The 22,967-nt window shown below is 46.1% G+C and overlaps 1 protein-coding gene across 14 annotated transcripts; it reads left to right on the top strand.

Moving 5' to 3' along the window:
• Positions 1-100: 100 nt before the first annotated feature.
• On the top strand, positions 101-22,875 carry NONO (non-POU domain containing octamer binding). 14 transcript variants are annotated; one of them, XR_012653945.1, is made up of 13 exons: positions 370-1,262; positions 1,510-1,684; positions 4,202-4,422; positions 5,471-5,772; positions 7,957-8,052; positions 9,111-9,307; positions 9,585-9,669; positions 10,830-10,932; positions 12,159-12,201; positions 12,843-12,952; positions 19,466-19,639; positions 21,157-21,253; positions 22,726-22,863. XR_012653945.1 is itself a non-coding variant. In XM_075053874.1 (12 exons), exons 2-12 carry the CDS (start codon positions 1,519-1,521, stop codon positions 22,746-22,748), a joined length of 1,443 nt encoding a protein of 480 aa, XP_074909975.1. In that variant the 5' UTR covers positions 370-1,262; positions 1,510-1,518; the 3' UTR covers positions 22,749-22,875. The 14 variants fall into 14 exon arrangements, 13 of the variants coding, with proteins under 13 accessions (XP_074909966.1, XP_074909965.1, XP_074909971.1 ...); XM_075053874.1 differs by lacking the exon at positions 19,466-19,639 and having other exon boundaries at positions 22,726-22,875; XM_075053865.1 differs by lacking the exons at positions 370-1,262; positions 19,466-19,639; positions 22,726-22,863 and adding an exon at positions 101-115 and having other exon boundaries at positions 21,157-21,517.
• The last annotated feature ends 92 nt before the right edge of the window (positions 22,876-22,967 follow it).

Raw genomic sequence — 22,967 nt, 5'->3', positions numbered from 1 at the left:
ACGGGAGGGTGCAGGGGGCTCAGCGCGCGCTGGGCCCCGGGGGTACACCAGAGAGCGCAGCGCTGTGGCCGGGCGGGGACGCCGCGGCGACCTCCCGCGCTCCGGGGACGGAAAGGCAGGTTTACGGTCTCAGGAGGCGACGGCGGAGTTGCGGAGAACCGGCCGCACCGCCGGCTGCTCCCCGCTCCGGGAGGGCTGTGAGCCACCACGGGGCTCCCGCGGCCGGGGAGCGGGCTGGCCAGGGGCGCGCGGCAGCCCTCCCGGTGACGTGCGACGGGACACGGAGGGAAACGTGAAGCTTTATTAAAAGGCGGTGAGATCAAGTCCGCCGGAGGCAGGTAACGACCACGCTCCCGCCGCGCCCGAGACCCCAAGACGGGGCGCGCGGGCGGACCCTTCCTGGCACTCCGCAGCCGCCGGGGGCAGGGCACGGAAGGACCCTCCCCGCTCCCGCCGGTCGGGTTCCTCCTTGCCGAGCCGGCTGCCCTCCCGCAGCGGGGCAGCATCAGCCCGACGGTGAGGGCTGGCGGGGCGGCGGGAACGGGGTCCGGAGGACGAGGTAAGAGAGCGCCCGCGGCTGGACCGGGAAGGGAGCGGGCACGGGGCTGGCACCCGCCCGCGACACCCTGAAGAGACCCAGGCGACGCGCCGGCTCTCCCGGCTCTGCCCGGGCCCCAGTACTTACTGGCCGTAACGAACGAGCAGAGCAGGAGTGGAGAGGCCGCGGCTCACGCTGCTCCCGCCACTGGCCCGGGCACGCGGGGGGGAGATAAGGGGGCAGCGCCCGAGAAGAGCGGGATGAGCGCGCGGCACACTCAGCACCCGCCGCTGTCTCTTTAAAGCGAGCGTCCCCCGCCGCGCCTGCGCGGGTGTTGTCGCCCCCCCCCCTTAGTGCGCCTGCGCGCTACGCTCCGGCGGCTCGTTAGGCTCCTTTGTCCCTCGCTCGCGTCTCACCCAAGCCTTATGCCCGCGGCGATGATGGGCCGCGCGCGCGGAGAACTGCTGCCGCCGCCGCCGCGCAGCCAATGGGCTGCGCGCGGAGGGCTGCTGGGGTGGCTAGTCCCGCCCCGCCGCGGCCGGCATGTGAGTGGCGGCGAGCATGACCAGTGGTGGCGCGGCGCTGGAGGCCGGGAGGCCAATGGGAGCGCGGCTGGTGGGTGCCTGGTTAGGCTGCGCGAGTTCCGGCCGCGCGCGCGCTCCTCTCCGGGCTGCTGCGGGGTGAGGAGGCCGCGATCCGTTTCGGCGCCGGTGTCCGCCACCAGGTGAGGCCGTGGCGGTGGCAGGACCGCGGCTCGGCTCCGCTCCGCCGCGGGGCGGGCGCTCCCGGCCAGCCACCGCAGCTAGGGCCCTGCCGGGGCCCGCCGCGGCCTGCGCGCTCCGCCCCGCCGCCACACGCGGCCGCTTTGGCGGGCTGGCGGGCCCCCGTGAGGCGGGGCCGGGGCTGGGGGCCGCGGGCTGGAGCCGGGGTCGAGCTCCGGGCCGCGGCCGACCGGGCGTGTCTGTATCTAGGTGGGGAAGATGCAGGGTAACAAGAGTTTCAACATGGAGAAGCAGAACCACACTCCGCGGAAACAGCACCAGCACCAGCAGCATCCGCCGCCGTCCATCCCCGCCAACGGGCAGCAGGCCAACAGCCAGAGTGAGTCCCGGGCCCGCCGCGGGGGACCGCCCGGCCCCGCTTTGGGTAGGCGTTGAGCGTCGGCCCTCGCTGCAGAGGGTAACTTCGGGTCCCGGTTAGCTGCCAGCCCCCACGGGTGCAACAGGTCTTGGTGGAAACAAACTGAACCCGCTCTTTCAGTTTAAAACAATAAAAACTCAAGTCCTTAAGCAAACCGAGACTTGCATTCGAGGTTTGCCTTCAGTAATCAGGTTTTTCCATTGTTGGAGACAGTAGTTTGAATTGCAGCTGGGTTGTTTTGGGGTTTTTTTTTGCTCAATCTGCTCAAAGATGCATGCGGCTCCTGTAGATTTGGCTGGGATTTGTTAGTAACTTTCTCGTGTTCCTGAAACTGGGTAGTGACGTAGAGGTACGTTCTTTGTCTCAAGTAAAGCTCACTTTTAAAGCGTTCGGAAATCTCTGAATCTTTAACAGTGTTTTTATAAACCTTGCAAGTATGAGATGGCCTGTTTTCCCTTGGCTCTGTTTCCTTTTTTTCCCAGTCATAACAGATGGCTGGCTTCTCAACACAGGTTTTCTTAAGTACTAGCGAAATAAATTTGCTATCTGTAAGGATACAGTTGTAGTAAGAACGTTGTTACAGCAATTTGCAGTCATCCGTTAAGCCTAAATTTTTACATGGGAGGGACCAGGAGATGCCCAGCTTTACTTAATAATATTTCAGCATTCAAGTACCAGCTGACATTGATGATGGTTGTTACTCTAATCTAGTGCGTTTCTGGGTTTGTTCCTAATTGGTGTGGACTATAGCTCTGTTACTTGGAATACAGAAGGGGTGCTTGTGAGCTGAGACAATATGCATTAATGGTTTCTAGGACCTTAATTGATCTAACTTGATAGTTTAGAAGTATGGTGGCAAGGCATTGTCGTTAGCATTTTTGGAGAAGTGCTTTAGTTATATTAGTTGTTTTTTTTTTTTTAAGTTTGGGACACTTTGTTCAAAACAAAAGTGTATAGAAGCCACATGTGCACTTTGCGTGATTGTTCTGTAGTTTTTTTGTCAGAGTTGCAGGTTTAACTGTATACACACACATGCAGAGATACTGGGCTAGTAGAAAAATAACTTTGTATTCTTATTAGATGGCCCAGTTAAACAGGCTCCTTATCAGCTCATAGAAGAGAATAGACAAGGGTGGCAGACCAGTCCATTTCCATTTAGGTTGGAAACAATACAAAACAACTGTATTGTGGTATTCTCACAGGGATCAGCTTATAGTGAGTGACTATATCTCAGATTCCTTTGAGTGGATCTACTTAAGGCAGAACAATGATCATGGTATAACTCTGCTGTAAATCCCTCCTAGTGTATTCACAGGCCTTGCATTGATCCCCAAATATTTCTGATAATGGTGTGAAGAAGTTCACAAAACAAAACACTTAAGTACCCTTGCTGTGTGAAGTAGATAACTTACTCTCACTACTCTTCTATAGATATACCATCAGTCTTACTTTTTTTAGTGTTGGCTACGAAGGTGTGCTTATTACAAAAGAGTTGTCCTTCCATGTCTTGTATGCATTGTCTTTGCATGGATAGCCTTTCCTGGTTAGTGCCATGCTTTGTAGCCTGAATCAAGCCACTCCTGTTCATAGTTTATTTCATATGTGTGGCCATGAGGTGTGTCCTCTGCAAAGCAAAGGAATTGCTTTCTATGATTTGCTCTCCTGTGTGGGGAAGTTCTGTAGATGTTTAAGAAAATGGGACACAGGAAAGTAAAGCTATGATGAAGACATCCCTTTGTCTGGCATATAGTAGAGCTTCCAGAATTGTGCTGGACTTTTGCTGAATTAAGAGTTAAAGATTGTATATACATGTGGGGATTTGAGAATGTTCCTGTAATCTGTCCTGTTTCTTAAGTGTTAGGTATAGCATTACTTACTGAGTATAGGTTTTTGTAATGAACTTTGTAATTTTTCTGAGGTCTCACCTATATGGCTGTTTTTTTGGGTGGTTTGGGTTTTTTTTCCCCCACTGTTTTCACCATTCCAGTCTTCTCTCCAGCTTGGAACCCAAGACTTGAGAACCCAAATCCTGTCTCGTAGAATGACAGCTATCTCAAATCTTATCTGTCTGGGCAAAATATCCTCTTGTTTGCATATTCTTCTAGACATCTGGGGTTGTTGGGGTTTTTTTTGAGTAAAAATCCGATTGCTGGCCAAGCTGTGGCTTTTCTATAATAGTTCAGGTTGTAGTAGCAAAATCCTCTATTGTGACTACAGGTGATTTTGTAGCAGGCCAGTCATCTTGGCCAGATTTCTAAAACTGAGTGAAATCTCTCGTGTTATTTCAAGCTACCGTGTTCTTCTTTTCTTCAGTTCTAGATTCATGTTAATGAGCACTAAGGTCCAAGCATGTGTTTTCTTTAAAAAGAATAGGGGGCCATTCTGAAATAAAATCCTGTTGTTGCTGTAGAGATGGCTGGAGAGGTTTGAGACTGAAGTGAATGGGTGGTGTTACCTATGTTATCCTATGTCTCTTGTGTTCACTGTGATGAAACCTAATAGAATTTATCCCCCCAACTGTAGAGCAGCTGTGTACCTTATTCCCCTCAGATGAAGGCCTGACTATTGACCTGAAGAATTTCCGGAAACCTGGTGAAAAGACCTTCACCCAAAGAAGCCGCCTGTTTGTGGGGAATCTGCCCCCAGATATTACAGAGGAAGAGATGAGAAAGTTATTTGAGAAGTATGGCAAGGCAGGTGAAGTCTTCATACACAAGGACAAAGGCTTTGGCTTTATCAGGCTGGTGAGTGACTTGCTACCTTTGGGGTGTTTTTGTGGCGATGACTGACATTGGAGGAGAATTGCTAATTGAAAGTAGTAGATGTTCAGATATCTTGCTAATAAGCCTGCTGTTGATTTTAGTAACCTGGAATATGGGATCAGCTTCTACAAGTGGTTTGTCTAGAGCTTGTTATGAGAAGGAATGTGAATTCAGGCAGCTTGTGGCAAGATTTATAAGATATCTGATAAAGTTATTCTGAAGTTAGCTGATAGAAAACAGAAGGAAAACATGAACATAATGCTATTATAGACAAGATGGATTTCCATTTTCTGGAAGGGTGTGAACATGGAATTTCTATTAACATAGGTTGTATTGCAGTATTACTGGCATGATGAATGTTCTTGAGGTAGGGGATCTCTAGATGATCATGTTGAAGCGTGACTAGGAGGGAGGTAGCTACCAATATAGAGTAATGGTTCTCAGACTTTATTGGCTCATATACTACCTTTCTGAAAGCCTCAAGGTGAGTGGATGGAGCATGAGGTTCCCACACCAAAGTCTGGGGTGCTTTGTTGTAGTATAGCTGCTTAGTAGCGACTTAAGTGAGTGGAAAGGTGTGAAACTAGTATAGGATGTCTTTCATGGATTCTTACACAATCGGCATTTCCTTTTACCATTATCAGACTTCGTTAATAGTTGAATCTTGGTCTTTTTTTTAATGTATTTATTAAAAAAAAAAAAGAGAGGCATGCTTTGTAGCCTTAATATAATTATGTCTGATAGATAATGATCATTTAATTGTTTGCTTAGTTTGCACTGGCTGTTGGATTAAGCTTATGTCTGATACTTTTTTTTTCCCTCCCAAACTCTGTACATGCCTATTCGGCTAGAGTCAGTGATAATAGAGAACAGCTACTGTTCGTTAGGACACTTTTTACCATGCTAGGGGAGGATTATTCCTCTCTGTGAAGTACTCGTTCAGTGGAAATAGGCTCACGACTGTTGTGACTGTGACTGGCTGATTCTGTATTGCACTGGGAGTTTTAATGATAACTTTTTTTATCTTCAGGAAACTCGCACTCTGGCAGAGATTGCAAAGGTGGAACTAGACAACATGCCTCTACGTGGGAAGCAGCTAAGAGTGCGTTTTGCATGCCACAGCGCATCGCTGACAGTCAGGAACCTGCCTCAGTTTGTGTCCAATGAGCTCCTGGAGGAAGCCTTCTCAGTGTTTGGCCAGGTGGAAAGGGCTGTGGTTATTGTGGATGACAGAGGACGATCCTCTGGGAAAGGCATTGTGGAGTTCTCAGGGAAGCCTGCTGCTAGGAAAGCCCTGGATAGATGTAGTGATGGGTCTTTCCTGCTAACTACGTAAGTGTGGAGGGTGAGAGGTGCTATACTGACATGTATGCAGGTTGTTGGGTGGCATTGGCTTGTGAGCAATGTTTCTTAACACCAGAGCGGGACAGATGAGATATGGGGCAGGAGGTGGTAGGTGATTTGCCGGGGGAGAACTTTACTTAGCTTTGTTCCAACAAGAGTGAGTCTGTGCTGAAACTCAGGTCTGAAAACTTTCTTCTGGGAAGCTGCTACTGGGTTAAGTGCATAAAACTTCCCAATAAACTCTTTCTTGATAAAGCCTTCTTAGGGCAAATAAAGCAGCCTTTAAGAAACAGGAGCTATTTCAGAGACCATCCATATCATCCGTTGGAAACAAAGCTCAAGTGTGTTAATTGTGTGCTCTGGGTCGCTTCAGAGGCGAGTCTTTGGATGGGATTCTACTCAGCAGCATGCACTGCTGGGGTGGAATGCTGATCCACCACTGTGGGCATGGGATCTATCGGAGAAGCTGGTCAGATAGATTGGATTATTTAGAGTTTTCACCATAATAAACTGTTTTCCTTGTGCTTGAATGTCATAAGGCAACAAAATGTGAACTAGCTCAAGTAAATGACTAATTCTAGATGTGTTCCACAGAGCATGGATTGTTGCTTTATTAAGAGGGAGCTGGTTTTGAGCTCTTGGAAATAAAAATTACTGGATGTTTTGTATGTATGCATCTAGAGTTTGTGAATAGAACACTTCCTGAAATTGGGGCTATATTGCTAATTTCTAAAGTAATTTTATAAGCTTTGAGCTTCTCACTTCTCTCTTTCTTGGAGACCTGCATATGGCACAGCCATACACAAGCATGTTCAGTTTCAAAAAGCAGGTGTTTTGTGGTTTTTTTTTAATACCTTTTTTTTCCCCTGAGACTTTGGGGATAACCAGCATAGTGTGTAGTGCTTTGCAGGAGTATTGCTGTTAGGGAGCTTTTGCTGATTCAGAAGTCTATATCCTGAAAGAACCATGAAAACAAATTTTTTTTAAAGTGATCATGCAAAACTAATCACTACCAGTGTATAACTGAGAGCACCTGAGGGTAGCATTCAATCCTTTTGTAGCTATCAATGTATTAGATTCTGATATCCAGGACAGCAAACCAGTATGTTGCTTATTTCTAGTTATGGTTTGGTTTTGGTTAAGTTTGCTCTAGTTTGTCCTAGTTCGCGACAGTAACAGCTAGATAAACTGGTTGGAAAGTACGACCATTAATAATGGAATATGTCACCTTGAAGTGAAAAGCTATGTTACGGATCTTCAGCTGAGGAGAGAGATTTTAGCCTCTCATATCCTGCCTTCCTGCTGGTGTCTGGGTACCACTTGCCACTTGGCATAGCATGATCGTTTGTCTTCCATTTCCCCAGCTCTGGCAAATGGGGTTGAGGAGCTAATGAGAAGGTGTGGTGCTGCTTTGTGGTGAGGATGACTAGTGTCAGTGCTGTAGTGGGGAGCTAATTGAGAGGCTGGGGACACTTCTGTTAAATACTTTCTTCTGCACACAGAAACCAGGAGGACAGAAGTACATACGTGTAGTGTCTGTGTTGTGAAGCGCACCAGTGGATTTCTTGGGGGAGAAATTCACAGAGGGCCCAACAGGCACTTACAGAGCACTGCTTCTTGGCAATAATGGCACGTGGTCATCTCACCAGGAGAATATGACTGAAGGGTACAGCCAGCAACCTCCAGTGAGGATCAGTGTAGTTACTCTTTGTTTTAGGCAGCTATGAAAAGGCACACAAGGATGTGTGCAGCCCATAGTTGGCCATGTAGCAAGGGAGGAAGGGGAGAAAACCAACATTCTAGGGACTACAAGACTTCATGCTGAGTAGATCCTACTGGAGGATATCAGGTTTCAGTAGATCCTACTGGAGGATGTCAGGTTTCAGTTAAGCTGTTAATTTGAACCAGTAGCTGTGAGCATTCTTCTTTCAGTACAATTTTCGTTTGGATTCAACCAGGATTTTGATAAACAGTTCAGCTCCTTTTCTAGAAAGAAAAAAAGTGTTCAAAGTGATTTCTGGCTTCACTTTGGTTGAGATCCCCAGCTGTTCTGAATTTCTTTGAGCAGTGCTAAAAGCAGTATTTTATAAGTCCAGACACAGTACACATGCTTTCCTACACTGCAACCTCATTCTTGAATTTTCTTGAGAGCACCTCATCTTTTCTTTACAGATTCCCTCGGCCTGTTACTGTGGAGCCCATGGATCAGTATGATGATGAAGAGGGACTACCAGAGAAACTAGTCATCAAAAATCAGCAATATCACAAGTATGTGCCTGCCATGTGACAGGAGATGAGACTACCTGTGGACTAGGACATTGACTAGTGCCTCAGTCTTAGGAGGGTGGCTCACAAGTGCTGCTAAAGGTCCTCCTTTTTTCTGTAAACGTGACCCAACTCTGGAAAGAGAATTGCATACACTTTTTCTTGCCATGGTTAGCTGAAAGAACGCAGTGGTTTTGGATCCACACTGCTGGATTAGACTGGCACCCTCCACATATTCTTCATAAATCCATTTCAGTTGTTGGAATAAAAAATTGTGTCAATTTGACATAATATGAGATCCCCTTTCTCAGATGAGAACCTGAAGCAAAGACTTAAGTTACTTGCTCCAAGTATTATGGAAAGTCTGTAGAGGAAACAGATTTGAACCCACAGTGAAAATTTAAGGAATGATGTGAATAGCATTAGGAGATTGTAGAGCTATCCAGGTATAAGGCCATGGTCTTTGAAGGCTTCCCAGTGTAAGTAGGTATCATGTGATCTGAGCAGTGGGAATTCATAAACCATGTGAGCTCATGAATTTTTCAAGTAAGGAAGATGAGAGCTTCAGGAGCTGGGAGGCTGCATTAGGAACAGTCATGTGCTCCAGGTGCAGGAACTGCAGAGATTAGTGAAATAAACACACACGTTTGGGCAGTGTTTGTTTCTGGAGTGGATTTGTCCATAAGATGTGCAGCAGGAGCAAAGGCTGTTTCTTTCAAGAGTTTTCTAAATGTCTTTACCCAGAATCTTTTGGTGTCTTACGAAAGTAGTGTCATTGCTTGTTATGGAGGAGGACAGACACAGTTTCCATATATAATTAATCCTGCAGGAGAATTCTGCCTAAGTTTCTCCTTTCAATAAGATGATTCCTGGGGAGCAGACAAACTGGTATCTCAGGAATAGCTATTTGTGAGGAAGTAGAAGACAAAGTGGTTCCTTATTTGTTGCACTAAGAAATGCATTTCTGTTAAAAGGATCTGCCATTGCATTTAACACACAAATTATTTTTCTTGGAGGACTTGCTCTGTTGAAGCATTTAGTAGCTCTTCTTCGTTTGACAGGGAGCGTGAGCAGCCTCCTCGATTTGCACAGCCTGGCAGCTTTGAGTATGAATATGCCATGCGTTGGAAGGCTCTAATAGAAATGGAGAAGCAGCAGCAGGAACAAGTAGACCGCAACATCAAGGAAGCTCGAGAGAAGCTGGAAATGGAAATGGAAGCAGCTCGCCATGAGCACCAAGTTATGCTCATGCGGCAAGGTACCAATCAAAGATAAATAGAGTATTAGAACGTGACCTTGCAACATCCAGGAGTGGGTAGCTCAGTAGACTGGCTAGAGCCCACTGAAGGTGAGCCACGGTGTAGCTGCTCAACTTGTAACCAAGCATGGTAGCAGCAAATGAATGGAGAGATGTTACTATATTGCTGGAGGCTCTGTTACCTTATTGTCTTGTGTGTTATGGTTCTAGTTCAGGAATTGAGAAGAGGTGGCATGGGAGGTGAGTTTGATTGGGTTTTTACTGTCATCTTTTACAGATTTAATGAGACGCCAGGAAGAGCTGAGGAGAATGGAGGAATTGCATAACCAAGAAGTACAAAAACGTAAACAGTTGGAACTCAGGTAGGGCGACAGGTTATGAAATGCTGTAAATTCATAATAATATGGAGTGAAACGCTTCTTCAGTGCACCTAATTGTTCAGTGTGACAATTTAATTACTACCTAAAGTGTGGCTGTTACTTTGGGCCTTTTTGTTCATAAGGAGAGTGTACAGTTGGTTTAAGATGGAAGAGTTAGGAGTTTCTTCCACTGATTAGTATTTGTTTTTTTACAGTTCTGTGTCTCAGTTTAGCTCCTTGACCAAGGCAGATAGAAAAATCAGTATATGTGCAGTGATTCAGTGGCTTCAGTGCTGCAGGTTGTGAAACCCCATTCTAGCATCTGTCTTTTCGTTTGAGGGGTAACTTAGTCTCAGAGATTTGTCTCTCTGTTCCAGCTCTTCCTTGTCTCAGGTTCATTTTGAGAAGCTCCAGGAAGATCTCCAGACTACTTTTGTAATAGAAGAGGCTTGAGAACTGTCTGGCTTGTATGCATTATATTGCATGTAGTCAGCATGTGTTTGGGAGCTGCTGTGTACATAGAAACATTTAGGTTGGAAAAGACCTTTAAGATCATCAAGTCCAACCATGAACCTAGCACTGCAAAGTCCACTGCTAAACCATGTCCCTAAGTGCCACAGCTACATGTCTTTTAAATACCTCCAGGGATGGTGACTCAACCACTTCCCTGGGCAGCCTGTTCCGATGCTTGATAACCTTTTCAGTGAAGAATTTTTTTGTAATACCCAATCTAAACCTGGCACAACTTGAGGTTGTTTCTTCTCGTCCTATCGCTTGCTACTTGGGAAAAGAGACTGACACCCATCTCGCTACAACCTTCTTTCAGGTAGTTGTAGAGAGCGATAAGGTTTCCCCTCAGACTCCTTTTCTCCAGACTAAACAAACCCAGTTCCCTCAGCTGCTCCTCAGGAGACACACACATGGGTGTGCTCATATTGGCTTTTATAATGAACTCCTTAAAATTGACAGTGTTGGGAAATGTCTTGGTGTGCATATGTGTTTCTGTTTTCGTCATGAGCAGGTACCTAATGTTTTACAGCCTCAGCAAAGTAATGTTCTTAAAGTTGTAGGTTTCCAAACAAGACCCATTAGGCAGCACTGCAACACGGTGATGCGAATGGTTGGTGTATGTTGTGCTGAGCATCCTTGGACCTTTTTTGCAGGCAAGAGGAAGAACGTAGGCGCCGTGAGGAGGAAATGAGAAGGCAGCAAGAAGAGATGATGAGACGCCAGCAGGAAGGCTTTAAAGGAAATTTTGCTGATGCGGTATGAATGCTTCTACCTTCCCATTACATCTGGACACTGACATTAGATTTTTGCTTTTCCACAGCACGAGGCTTTCTGTGAATGCTTAACTTCTTGGTTGAAGGACTCTACATCTTTAGTGCATTCTGCCCTAAGTTATTGACTGCCTCCAATCTTAAACAAATTCGTCTGGAAAATATAAATACCCATTTACTGTCCCACTGCTGTTCACAGTGGCACAGTAGGACCCTGTAACCCTCACTAGCTGTCTTGCTGTTCAGAAGAATATATGCTAATTAATTTTATTCTAACAGTAACAAACATGTACTGTCCTGAAGTATTGCTGCAGAACCCCATTATGGTCATATGCCCAGCTATATCTCTAGCCTGCAGTCTGTCTTAGTCATGCTTAGATGAAATGATCACAGCTTGAGGCACTGCTGCAGGCATGGTAGTTGCTTGTACTTGAAAGTCAGTTGGTCAAATATTTTCTTGTAAAATCTGTAGTAACCTGCCTTTTAATAGCAGTATCTCTAGTTCTATAAAGAACTGTCTTACAATTCATTTCCAGTCCCAGCAACTTTCTATTGTGGAGGCAGCTGTAGTGATATCAAGGTGGTAATAGTGACTTCACATGATAAATTGCAGTACTGAGACTACAGATGAAGTGAAATCTGTTCTTCAGTTCCCACTGTGGAAAAAGTAGTACCCTCACTGAAGTGAGGAGGTGGTCCTAGCTTTGCAGTGAGATGATCTGTGGTGTGTCCCCTATGCTCAGTTAATAAAAGAGAAATTGAACTCACTAACTGTTATTTTAACGCAAGTGACCCAGTGCTGCGTCTTCATGTAAGCTTGCATTCCTTTCAACAGGAAAGGTTTCTTAGCTATGCTGAGGAAGTAGGAAAACTAATTCTATCTAATGTGTTACTGCTGCTCAGTAGATCTTTCCATCCAGATATAGGATATCTCTTTATGCTGCTGTTCAGTAAAATCTGCACGTGCAGCTTTGCTGCTGGTTGTTTTACTATGATTGTGAAAAACAGTCTTTTGGAATGAGATATTTTAAATAAGACCTGTTTGTTCAGCAGTTATCATGTGCAGGTAGCTCAGATCTTATGAAATTTACCCCAGGAATGACTTTTCTACACAGTTTTCAGTAGTAAAAACCTAGAACTCATTGAATTTGTATAATTAAATTTTTTAAAAGCCTGAATTTTTGTCATTTGAAATGATTGTCTCTTTTCCAGAGGGAGCCACCAGACATGCGAATGGGACAGATGGGCATGGGAGGTAAGAGTATTCTGTGGCCATCTTTGTTCCTATGCGTGCTCCTTTCCTCTTTTACAAAATCTGTACATTTTTTGAGTAGCCTTATTTTATTGGCTTCTTATTTAGAAACTCAGTCATAGTAATCTTCTCCCAGTTCAGTGACAGGAAGTGTTCATGTGACAGGAAGCATAACAAAATTTGGGTATGAGGCAGTACTGTACATTTGTGAAAGACTTGGTTCAGTAAGCAAAAGATTTGGTTGAAGTTGCTGTCAGATCCATAGTGTTTCAGAAGTTTGTACTGATACAGAAACTAGTACGACATGTAGTGCTAGACCTTGAGCCCAGGAAACAGTCTTGATTATTGTATTTCCATATTGTGACTACATGATTTAGATTTTCAGGCCACACATACAAGAGCAAGTGAAAAGGCAATGGGGGCTTAGTGGGAAATGAAGGTGGTGAGTCTTAGAGCCTGCTGTATTTTCCAGTAATACTGGAATGCAAGATCAGTTTGTCTTGACCTAATAGTGCAAAGACAGTTAATAGACTAAGTCTCTGTCCCTGAATATAACACTGCAGGGAGTGTTTTGTGGCTCTGGGCTGATGAGTAGACCCCAGTCACTGTGTCTGCCAGGACTAGTCTTCAGTTTTCTTTTCCAGGTACCATTGGCATGAACAATAGAGGAGCTATGGGTGGTACCAATGTCCCAGCTGCTGCACCTCCCGCAACTGGTCCTGGAGCTATGATACCTGATGGAGCCATGGGAATGGTAATGTATCTCCATGTGCTTTTTGTGCACGTTTTAAATGCAGATTATGTTGTTTCCATTGTTACGCACTATGCTGCTAAACTTGAAGCTTGTTTGTCTACCTAGACCTGTTGCTTAACTCCTGCTGAAATCTTTAGAAGTTAATCTTGCCTTGATGCTACTTGATAATTTTCAGGAGATTGAGCCAAGTCTAATAACTACTTCCTTTACTTCAAAGATAGCTAGTGTTAAAACGTTTGTTAGAAAGATCTTGGCAATAATATATGGTTATTTTTTAAATGGTGTAATGGGAAGCACTTTGTTGAATGAGAGTGTTTCGATAGTAGATTCTTGCAGACATAAAGCCAAGCTTTCAGGAATGTTCTGTCCATCACTGGTTTTAAAAACCATTATCTCCTATGCTAATAGGCTAAAATGAGTATGCTAAAATGAGTTTGGCTAATTTGTTTGGGAGGTAAAGAGCAAAGAATCCATGGATGTTATGCTTATTTATTTGCCTTTTTAAAATTTTTACATTTAATTTAGTTTTAAAATTTACTGCAGAACTTTACAATAGACCATGGCTTCTGTGGCATCTGTCATTCCTCTCTGTTGTACAGAGGATCGATCCTCTCACAGTGTTAGCACTTCCAGTCAGCAGCAGAAACAGCAGCAGTCATAGTCAAGTTTGTCCTGAAAGTTCATCTTCCTTTTGCAGTTTATATCAATTGGTCTAATAAACAATTTTCCTGCAAATCTTCCTACTTAGACTTCTTGATCTAATGTGACTGCTACAGCACAGACGTCTTTTTGTCATAAAGAACAGTTTTATTTGGCTATAAGCTTTTTACCTAAGTGGTAGGGACAGTGGAGCAGCTGAGGTTAAGGGAATGCGTACTACACGAGGAAATTAAGGGATGAAGAAGATGGAGAGGAATGGAAAGGGGAGCTGAGTTCAGATCAATATGATGAAATGATACTGTTTAGACCAAAAAGCAATAAGCTGTTTCCCTAATGGCCAGAAATAAGTATAGTCTTTTTGGAAATTATTTATCCTGCCCACGTGTTTTGTTTTAAGAGTTACTGGGCCCATGTATTCCAGCTTTTTATTCATGTAGGGAGCAGTTACTTTGCATGTTTGTTTCAGCTGCTTGGAGCGATTGCAGTGTTCTTCCCTGTCCTACCAGAAAAGTTGATGATTACTTAGAATTTTTCATGTGTAGGGAAGGGAAAAAGGTAGCAGTGTTCTGTTACTGCTAGTGCCTCCCCTGCACTGCCAGCGAAGTGAGTGTTGAGAGTCCCTGGGACCTCCACATTGACAATTTTACTGAAGTTTGGGTCTGTGTTCTGTAGAACCAGGCAATATCATGGAGTCATCTACAGTACTAATACCAATTATGATGTGCATATATGTATCACATTACATTGTGTATATATGTATCAATGCTGTAAACCTGTGGACAAAGAATAAATGGAACCCAGGAGCCTGGTGTAAAGCAGCTCTGCTCTATGTAGTCACTTAGCCCCTGTCTGGGGGGAAGGAAGAGGCAATGGTTGCCTCCAGTACCTTCCCCAAAGGAAGTACCATGTCCACCCTGAGGACATTCTAGCAGTGGAGGAGGTTGCCCAGAGAGGTTGTACAGTCTTCACCCTTGGATGTTTACAAGACCCAACTGGATAAAGGTGTGACTAACCTAGTCGGACTACATAGTTGACTCCACTTTGAGCAGGAGGTTAGACTAGAGACATCCCGAGGTACCTTCTAATCTGAATTATCTTTTGATCATTTTCTCCCTGCTGGAAGGAAGAGGCTGTGCAATAGCACTAACTCAGCTGGGAAAGGGGAGATCCAAAGGAATGGAAATAACAGGATACAATCAGGGCACAAGACTAGTATTGCAGACTTATTTTGGAATTGGAGTATTGTGTACACCTGGATTGTGATAGTGCTGTAGTATCAGTATGCTGCTCCTCATTTGTATTCAGTTTGGGTGAAGGAATATGGTGGAAATGTGACCTTCTCCTTTCCCGGACTGCATTACTCACATGCTCCCCAGCAGCGCACTAGTCTGAGATGGTGCAAACTGTATTCCAGTATGCTTCAATACAAGTGAGTGGGGAAAGAGACTGGGTCCTGCAATGGTCCTGTCAGTCCAGTTTTGGCACTTGGGGATATTTTTGGTGGGGTGAAGGTTTGTAGCGAGGTCAGCTGGAATTGTGGAATCCTGGTAGAATTTGAATCAACTCAAGTGGCTTATAACTGCCCTTTGTTGTTCCTTGTTTTTCTTCCTTGCCTCTTCTGCATTTGTCCTCATTACAAGACTCCACCACCGCCTGCAGATCGCTTTGGCCAGGGTGGTGCAATGGAAGGCCTCGGAGCGATGGGAGGGAACCCACCTGCCTTCAACAGAGGAAATCCAGGGGGTGACTTTGGCCCTAACAAGCGTCGCAGATACTAACAGGATTAAGCTACCCCCTGCACATGCCCCAAAGAGGAAAGGAATCTTGGCAGGCCATACAGGGTTCAACTTGGGGGGGGGGGGGGGGGGGAATATTAAAAATAGTTAACTAGGGCCTGTTTTGGTAAAGCCACTCTAGGACAAGGGGAGTGCAGTCTGACTGGTAAAGGTTTTAGAAAATTTCATGTGGTGCATTCCTATAATTTCAATGTGAAAAATGGATTCTGGGAGGCTGCCATGGTTGTTCAGTAACAGTAAAATCTGTCAAGGACCCTAATGCCTTGACCATTCCAGGTTTCCTGTTTGCAGCCGGAGTCCTGAGACTTAACTAGATAAAATTGCAGTATGTCTTGGCATTTTTGTAGTGTAGTGTACCTTGCTTAAGAGCACAGGGAAGTCTCTGGAGAACTAGGGCAGCATCTGGGTACTTTGCAGCTCCCATGATTCTGTAAATTTATATAGTTCCAAATGATCCGTCATGTAGTGAATTGGGGGAGATTTTATGTTCGTTTATTTCTTTTTTTTCTTTTTTTTTTTCTCCTAACTTGTAGTTATTCTTTTTATCTGGACCATCTGTTTCTTTGAAGTAGTTGACCGTCATGTGCAGCCTGAATGGCTGGGAGGCTCTTGTTTGGATGGATTTTTTGATAACGTGTTGTATTGCTGTTTATTTTTACTGGTAGTTAAAGTACAATCTATTGGACAAAGATACTGTATCTCATGCTGAAGATCTAACTGAAACAAATGTTTGTATAATCTTAACCTTGCCTGTCTTTTGTGTAGAAGTACTACAAGATTTTTCATTTAGTGTAAACTGTTTGAACACAAGCTGTAATTGTCCCACTAACAAGTTTGAGTTTGTCTGAGGAATGTTACAGGAATGCATTATTAAAGTGGATTTTAAGCCTTTTTTATCTGGTGTGTGTATTGGATTTGTGTAGCAGGGGAGGGGCTGCAGGGGTGGCTCCTGCGGGAAGCTGCTAGAAGCTTCCCCGGCTCCGAGTCAGACCTGCTGCTGGCCAAGGCTGAGCCCATCAGTGGTGGTCATAGTGCCTCTAGGAGAGCATATTTAAGAAGGGAAACCTGCAGCAGAGAGGGGAGTGGAAGGTGGGAGAAATCCCTATGCAGACAGCAAGGTCAGTGAAGAGGGAGGGGAGGTGGTGTGCTGGAGGAGATGCCCCTGCAGCCGGTGTCCACCCCTCCCCAGCCCATGGAGGTGAGCGGGGGAGCAGATGCCCGCCTGCAGCCCGGGGAGGACCCCAGGCTGGAGCAGGGGGATGCCCCTGACCAAATATGGCCGTGAGTCCATGGGAAAGCCTGTGCTGGAGCAGCCTGTGACTGAAGGACTGCAGCCCGCAGAAAGGACTCACATTGGAGAGTCATGGAGGACTGTCTCCCATGGGAGGGACCCCACACTGGAGCAGGGGAAGAGTAAGGAGTCCTTCCCCTGAGGAGGAAGGAGCAGCAGAGACAATGTGTGATGAACTGTCCCCAACCCCATTCCCTGTCCCCCTGCACTGCTGGGGGGAGGAGGGAGAGAAAATCAGGAGTGGCGTTGAGCCGGGAAGGATGGGGGGGGGAGGTATTTTAAGATTTAGTTTTTATTTCTCTTTATCCTACTTTGATTTTATTGGTAATACATGAAATTGCCTATTTTTGCCTGTGACCATAATTGGTGAGTGATCCCTCCCTGTCCTTATCTCAATCCAGGAGCTTTTAATTATATTTTCTCCTTCCCATCCCACAGGGGGGTAGGAGTGAGGGAGCAGCCTCATGGTGCTTTGTTGCTGCCTGGGTTAAACCACAACAGTGTGTTGTCTCTTCTGTTTTTTGAATAAAAATATGTACATACAGATTGAAGTAAATCAAGCTTCATATTATGGTGCAAAAGTTGCTCTTGCATTGCTTTATAGAGGGTGTTCAACCCCTGAGAATTTTCTAACAGTTCTCCTTGTCACATAATGAGTTTTATTTGTGTGTTGGAATGAGACCTCCAACTTCAGCATTTAGAATACAGTAAAGGACATAATGATGCACCTAAGATGTGTCTATGTTGTGGTTGCAGAAGAGCAAGACACAAGACTTGTTCATCAATTCGTGTCTCACCTGCATAGTACAAAGTTGTCTGTGTCTGCCCTGTGTTGCAGTTGCCTCTGGCTGGGATGCAGACCTTCCTGCAGAGCTCTGAACGCCTCTGCTGGGGCCGGAAGTGGAGGACTCGTAACTGTCAGTGGCAATAGTAATGCTTTATGTGTAACACATGAGGGAATCTGTAGGGACAGGAGCCTGCTGTGAGTTTTCTTGCACTGAAGCTCTTGAGTTGAAACTGGGGTGGGGGGAGCAGAGGGGGAAGCTTAGAAAGAAATTTAGGTAGGAAAGAGGGAGAAAGACTTGCAGCCGAAGAGCAAAAGGAGCTGCCTTACAGACTTGTGAAATAATGGGAAAGGTGAAAACATTTTCAGATGCCTAATGCTACCAAGGCAATAACCTTAAAAAATTAGGATTTGGTCCTGTAGGTACTCTGTAAGTAGGGAAAGATCACTCTGGAGGTTTTATTGGTTTACCCCTGTCATTTGATGGGTTATAATTAGACTGGAATAGAATGATTGATAAGAAGCTGTATCAAAGAGAGACTGCAGCTGATGCTCTTGTTTCTTTTGCTTTGTTTTCCACATTTGAAAGCATCAGCACTAGTAGCTGACTTGCTGAGGTGATATAGTGATTATCAGGGGGATTGTGACTTACCTGTATGTACAGTATGAAGAGTTTGGTGATCTTTTTCATGTGGCACATTTGCTAGGATAGCTAAATATTGCAAATCTCAAATAAGTTGGAGAGAACACTGACTAACTTTTCTGTTGCCCTGTGGAGAGGATGCATCTGTTCTTGTAGCTTGTGTCTGGAACATGGCTGGCAGACATTCACTAATGCCATGGGTGTTTGGTAAGTACATTGTTTAATTCTGAAGTGTGAGATATTAGGAGAAGAAACTGTGAAGTTGCACCCAGGTGTCTGTATCATCTCTCATTCTACTGCCCATTGCTCAGCTGGCTTGCTTGTTAGTGAGCAGTCAAAAAAGAAGTCACTGCCTTAGGGAGACACCAGAGCTCAAATGTTCAGCAGTGCTCTGCTGCTGCCACCTCAGTCCTATTGAAGTGTAAGATAAGGACAGGTCTGGTTAATGCCCTTCCCTGTGAGAAAAGGGATATAGTAACAGGGTGTGTAAAATCATGGGAAAGGAGGGATTTAGCACTGCTCAAAGTCCATCTAACAAGACCGGTACAAGGTGAAAATTGAAGATTGAGCATCAGCAAAGGAAGAAAACTTAAACTGTACTCTGGTGTGAATGCTAGAGCTAACTATTCTCATTTGCTTTAAAGGAGGAAACTGAAAACGTGGCTGAAGTTCTAGTAAGGAAATTGTAAAGCAAACCATTACTAAGGTTTTCAGAGGCAGGCAGCAGGAGGCAATAGCACCAGGCACTGCTTGTAGTGCAGAAGCATTTAAGGCTGGCCACAGGAGCAAGCAAGGCTGCCTCACTGCAGAGCACTTCCAGGTGCTGGAGTCTGCTGAAGCATTTTGGGTTTTGCTGTCAGGGCTTGCACTGCTTGGATAAGGTAGCGAGTGCAGCTCCAGAGGCTGGACTGTGCACAAGCACTGTTGTGATGTGCTGAGGTTTGGCCAGTGTGCAGAAGGGAATGCTTTCCTCTGCATGCTTTTCCAGATCACTGGGCTATTACGTAGTTGCAGACTGATGAATTATTTTGACTATGATGAAGAGACACCCTTGCCTTTCGCTGTCATATCTCATAAGCTTGTTTAAAATGCACTTATGCAGTATCAGTTCATATCAGACCAAGGACTGATGAGCCATCTGGTTCAGATCACGTTGCTCTTAGCTTTAAACACCTGTCATTTGTGGGCATCAGAAGTTACAACTTGTGCTTTATGCAGCTTCCCCTTAAACAATAGTGATGCATTTGCAAGAATCAAAGATAAATCTGAAAAATCCAACCGGTACATGGGTAAGTTTGTCACATCAAAGCAGAAGACAAAAATACCCTTTTTTTCCTAGCACAGCGCATCTGTCTGGAAGCTGTCATTTATCATAGAAAGCTACAAGTGGTGGAATATGCTAAACTACTTCTCCAGTGAGCTATGTTTGGGAGCTGAAAGAAGGAAGATGTGATTGCCTGTAGCCTTGCTGAAAGGAGCCATCGTTCCCTCTTCTGTCTTGGTCATGGCTCAGGTACCTGCTTGTCTAACTGTTGAGTCACCTGAGTGCCAGAGGTATCCAGAAGGAGAGGAAGAAAGCAGGGAGCTCAGCCAGGCACAACACTACCTTTGGGATACTATCTCACTACGGTCTGGCCACTGCTCTACCTGAGCTCATAGTGACTGTGCTTTAAGGGAACAGGACCCTCAAAAGGAAAACCTGTAAAAACCCCACACTCCCGATCAGTTTGGGCTATTTCGAGCAGCAGGTTTTTATCATGGATGCCAGCTAATGACAAAAAAACTGAGTCTTAGGAGTAGACTGAAGTCTCTTCTTTTTGGACTGATTACTTGTTGGGGACCGAAGTATACTTTTTGAGGAGGAATATTGCATGCAGTTTTTCAGCAGCTCAGCTCCAAGGAGACAAAATTATCTCTGGGAGCAAGACACTGCCTGAACTACAGGGAGAAAATCCCCATCAGCTGAGCAGCTGATTCCAGTCTGAAGGTGTAATTGTTCAGTAAGACCAGAGTGTTGGGGCAATAGCCCTGTAATAACCCAAGCAGCGGGAGGGCAGTGTTCTTGAATGGAGAGATGAAGATTGCCCACATCCCCATTTCTGATGGTTTTCTTGTCTTTTTCAAACCTGTTCTCTGAGCTGTTGAGTACAATCAGTGCAGACCTCTTGGGCAACAGCCGGTATGTAACCCCTGAGCAGTGCTGTCAGAAGAGCAGCTGGCCAGAACTTCTGCTGTAGAATTGCTCAGTACATACTCTTGTGGGGAAGATTTTATTTCCCAAGTAATTAAAACATGAATTCTGCCTACTGGCTTTGTGTGGCATACACAGCAGTAATATGTTATGACAGGGATTTTCCTTCTCCTGACAAGTCTTTTGTGTGCAGGAGCTACTCCATGCTTTAGAAATGCACTCCCTTCTGGCTGCCCTGGGCTCCTCAGAGCATCCTGGGTGACCGAAGGGTCAGGGGTGAGCTGGGTTTCTCTCCCCACAGGCATCCAGCATGTTCTCCCCAGGACTCTGGGGGGCTGTTTTTCACTGACCCTGATTGTTCCAAGGGCAAACACGTTAAGTTGGGTTTGAGAATAATTTGGTCCTTTTTTTCTACCTCCTTTTTTTCTATTATATATCAAGTTAAGTGCACATAAACCAAACAGGCTTTATTTTTAATTCTCAGCTGGCCCATTCCTTGCAAGCTGTTTCAAAGGTGTAGGTCATGACTGTCCCTGCTTGGCTGGCTCATGTGGTGACTTCTGCTTTACTTGGAGCTCTGCCCTGGAGGAGGGCTGGACTCAGCAACACAACCCTGTGGCCCAAATGCAACTGCCAGAAGCCACAGCTTCAAACTAGACACTGTGTGATGGATGTGCAGTACAGCATGCTTTTTGCCATCACCTGAACCTCATCTCCTCTTTTTCCTAATTTTTAAAGCACCAGTTCTAGCAGGGCCTTGAATCTGCTGGTGGCTGACTGAGCAGTTCCCCTGGAGCTCATCACTGGTTTATGGTGAATGTCTCGTGTCTGTCTTCCAGGCTGCACCCCCTCACCTTGTCCTCCCTGGGGAGCCTCCCCTTGGGCCGGGAGCTGTGGACACTCCAATTTGCAGTATGTCACTGTGCTGTGTTCCCGGTAGGTTTTGTCTTTTGAGCCACCTTGTTCCATGCAGACATTTGCAGCAGTGCAGCAGAGGAGTGAGGGCAGAGCAGTGCTGCTGCTCCTCAGGTGCTGAGGAGGCTCTGCTCAACTGCAGTCCCCGCAGCTACCTGCTGGTCCCTCTGCGATGAGCCTCAGTGTGTGGGTCAGCCACAGCATCCTCTTGGTGTTTCCTCCGAGGCGTGCGAGGTAACCTGAGCTCCAGATTCTCACTGGCATGGAGATGGCAACAGCTGCAGCCTTGCTGACAGCTCATGGAAAGGACAAGGAGATCTGAAACACTATAGCTCTGCTCAGACCCCGGGGACCGCAAATTCCCCTGTCAGAGGGCTCTGCCTGGCCTCCTGGGTCCCAAGTGATCCCTCTTGCCTGAGCAGAGGCTCTGGATGCCAGCAGTGTTTTTTTACTCACCTTTGGGACTGTTGGGTCATTTATTGTGTCCTGAGGCACTGCAGTCCTTTGAGGGAGGTATCAGCTTGAAGCCACGTGGCTCGTGCTGATGGTTCCCCGGTGCCCTCACATTTCCTTCCTAGCTTTTTGGTTGGATGTGGGTTTATACACGGGCTACCCAGGTATAAGGAGGCCTGATGGTGATAAGTGTCCTCCCCTCCAGCAGGGCCATCTTCCTTGCTAACAAGATGACAAAGAAAAGCCTGATGTTGCTGCTGGCCTAGGTGTCCAAAGGTGGGGATGGCAGAACTAAGCTGGAGGTAGAGCAGTAGGGCAGTGTGAAATGAGTCTGGAGTCATCTCCCTGGTGAGCTCCAGAATTTTGGAAAGGGTTTGTCCTAACTCTGGACTTTGGAGATCCTCTTGGGGTGTCAGGAGATCCTGTAGGCTATTGTAGGGGGATTAACCAGGCTAAACACACCGTGGGACAGGGATGGGGTTACATCAGCCACAGTGGACCCTGTGGGTTCCCCTCCAGAGCAGACAGGATCTGCCCTTTGTGCTGTCTGATAGTGCCAAAGGCTTATGTCGTACCTGGTTCCTGAGCAGAAACGCTCTCCAGTTCCTGTGTGCTCCAGCAGGTCAGGGCAGCACCCGGGAAACAGCTGTGTCTGCAAACAGGAACAACAAAAAGGAAATAATATTTTTTTAGATGCTTGTAGGAACTAAGTAAAACCTTTGATCTCAGGAGGGTTTCCCGTTTATAGAGGAAAACCCTTGGGTCCCAGAATGTGAGCAGGGAGAGCGAGCAAACCCCTCCTGGGTACAGGTGGCCAACGTAACGTTTTGTATTCTTCTTCTGTGACAACAATGATATTCCAGGGGACAGATTTCATCCCTGGGTTGCATGAGACCCTGCATCAAAGGATGTCTTGGCCACATGCACTGCTTTGGTCTGCTGGTGCCTCTGTCAGCAGATGGTCGTTCCTTTTGGGGCTGGGGGAGATCAGCACAGGTTTTGCCCTGGAACTCTGGGAAGTCTCTTCCCTTCTTTTTCAGGAAACTTTCAGCTGCTTCTATAAAAGCTAAAGAAGCTGAGAGCAGTTGGTCAAGAGGAGTCGCAGGTTGCTCTGAGCGAGCACGAGCACCAGGATGGCAGTGATACCTCCATGCCGGACACTGGTGGGATGGCAGGCGCTGCGAGGTCCTCTGCCCACCCCAGGTGCGGAGCCATCCTGCAGCACCCATTCCTCTGCAGCTTGCAGAGGCAGGACAGAAATGCCTCTCAAGATAACTTGGGC

Source organism: Buteo buteo, chromosome 22 (genome assembly GCF_964188355.1).
Source record: "Buteo buteo chromosome 22, bButBut1.hap1.1, whole genome shotgun sequence".
NCBI classification, from domain to species: Eukaryota; Metazoa; Chordata; class Aves; order Accipitriformes; family Accipitridae; genus Buteo; species Buteo buteo.
This window is presented reverse-complemented; position numbering and strand designations above follow the sequence as displayed.

Excerpts from the sequence above, each read along its gene's own strand:
- NONO (XM_075053865.1), top strand. The coding sequence starts at position 1,519 with ATGCAGGGTAACAAGAGTTTCAACATGGAGAAGCAGAACCACACTCCG. Across the intron at positions 9,670-10,829 it reads CGTAAACAGTTGGAACTCAG|GCAAGAGGAAGAACGTAGGC; the intron begins GTAGGGCGACAG and ends CCTTTTTTGCAG. Across the intron at positions 12,202-12,842 it reads GGGACAGATGGGCATGGGAG|GTACCATTGGCATGAACAAT; the intron begins GTAAGAGTATTC and ends TTTCTTTTCCAG.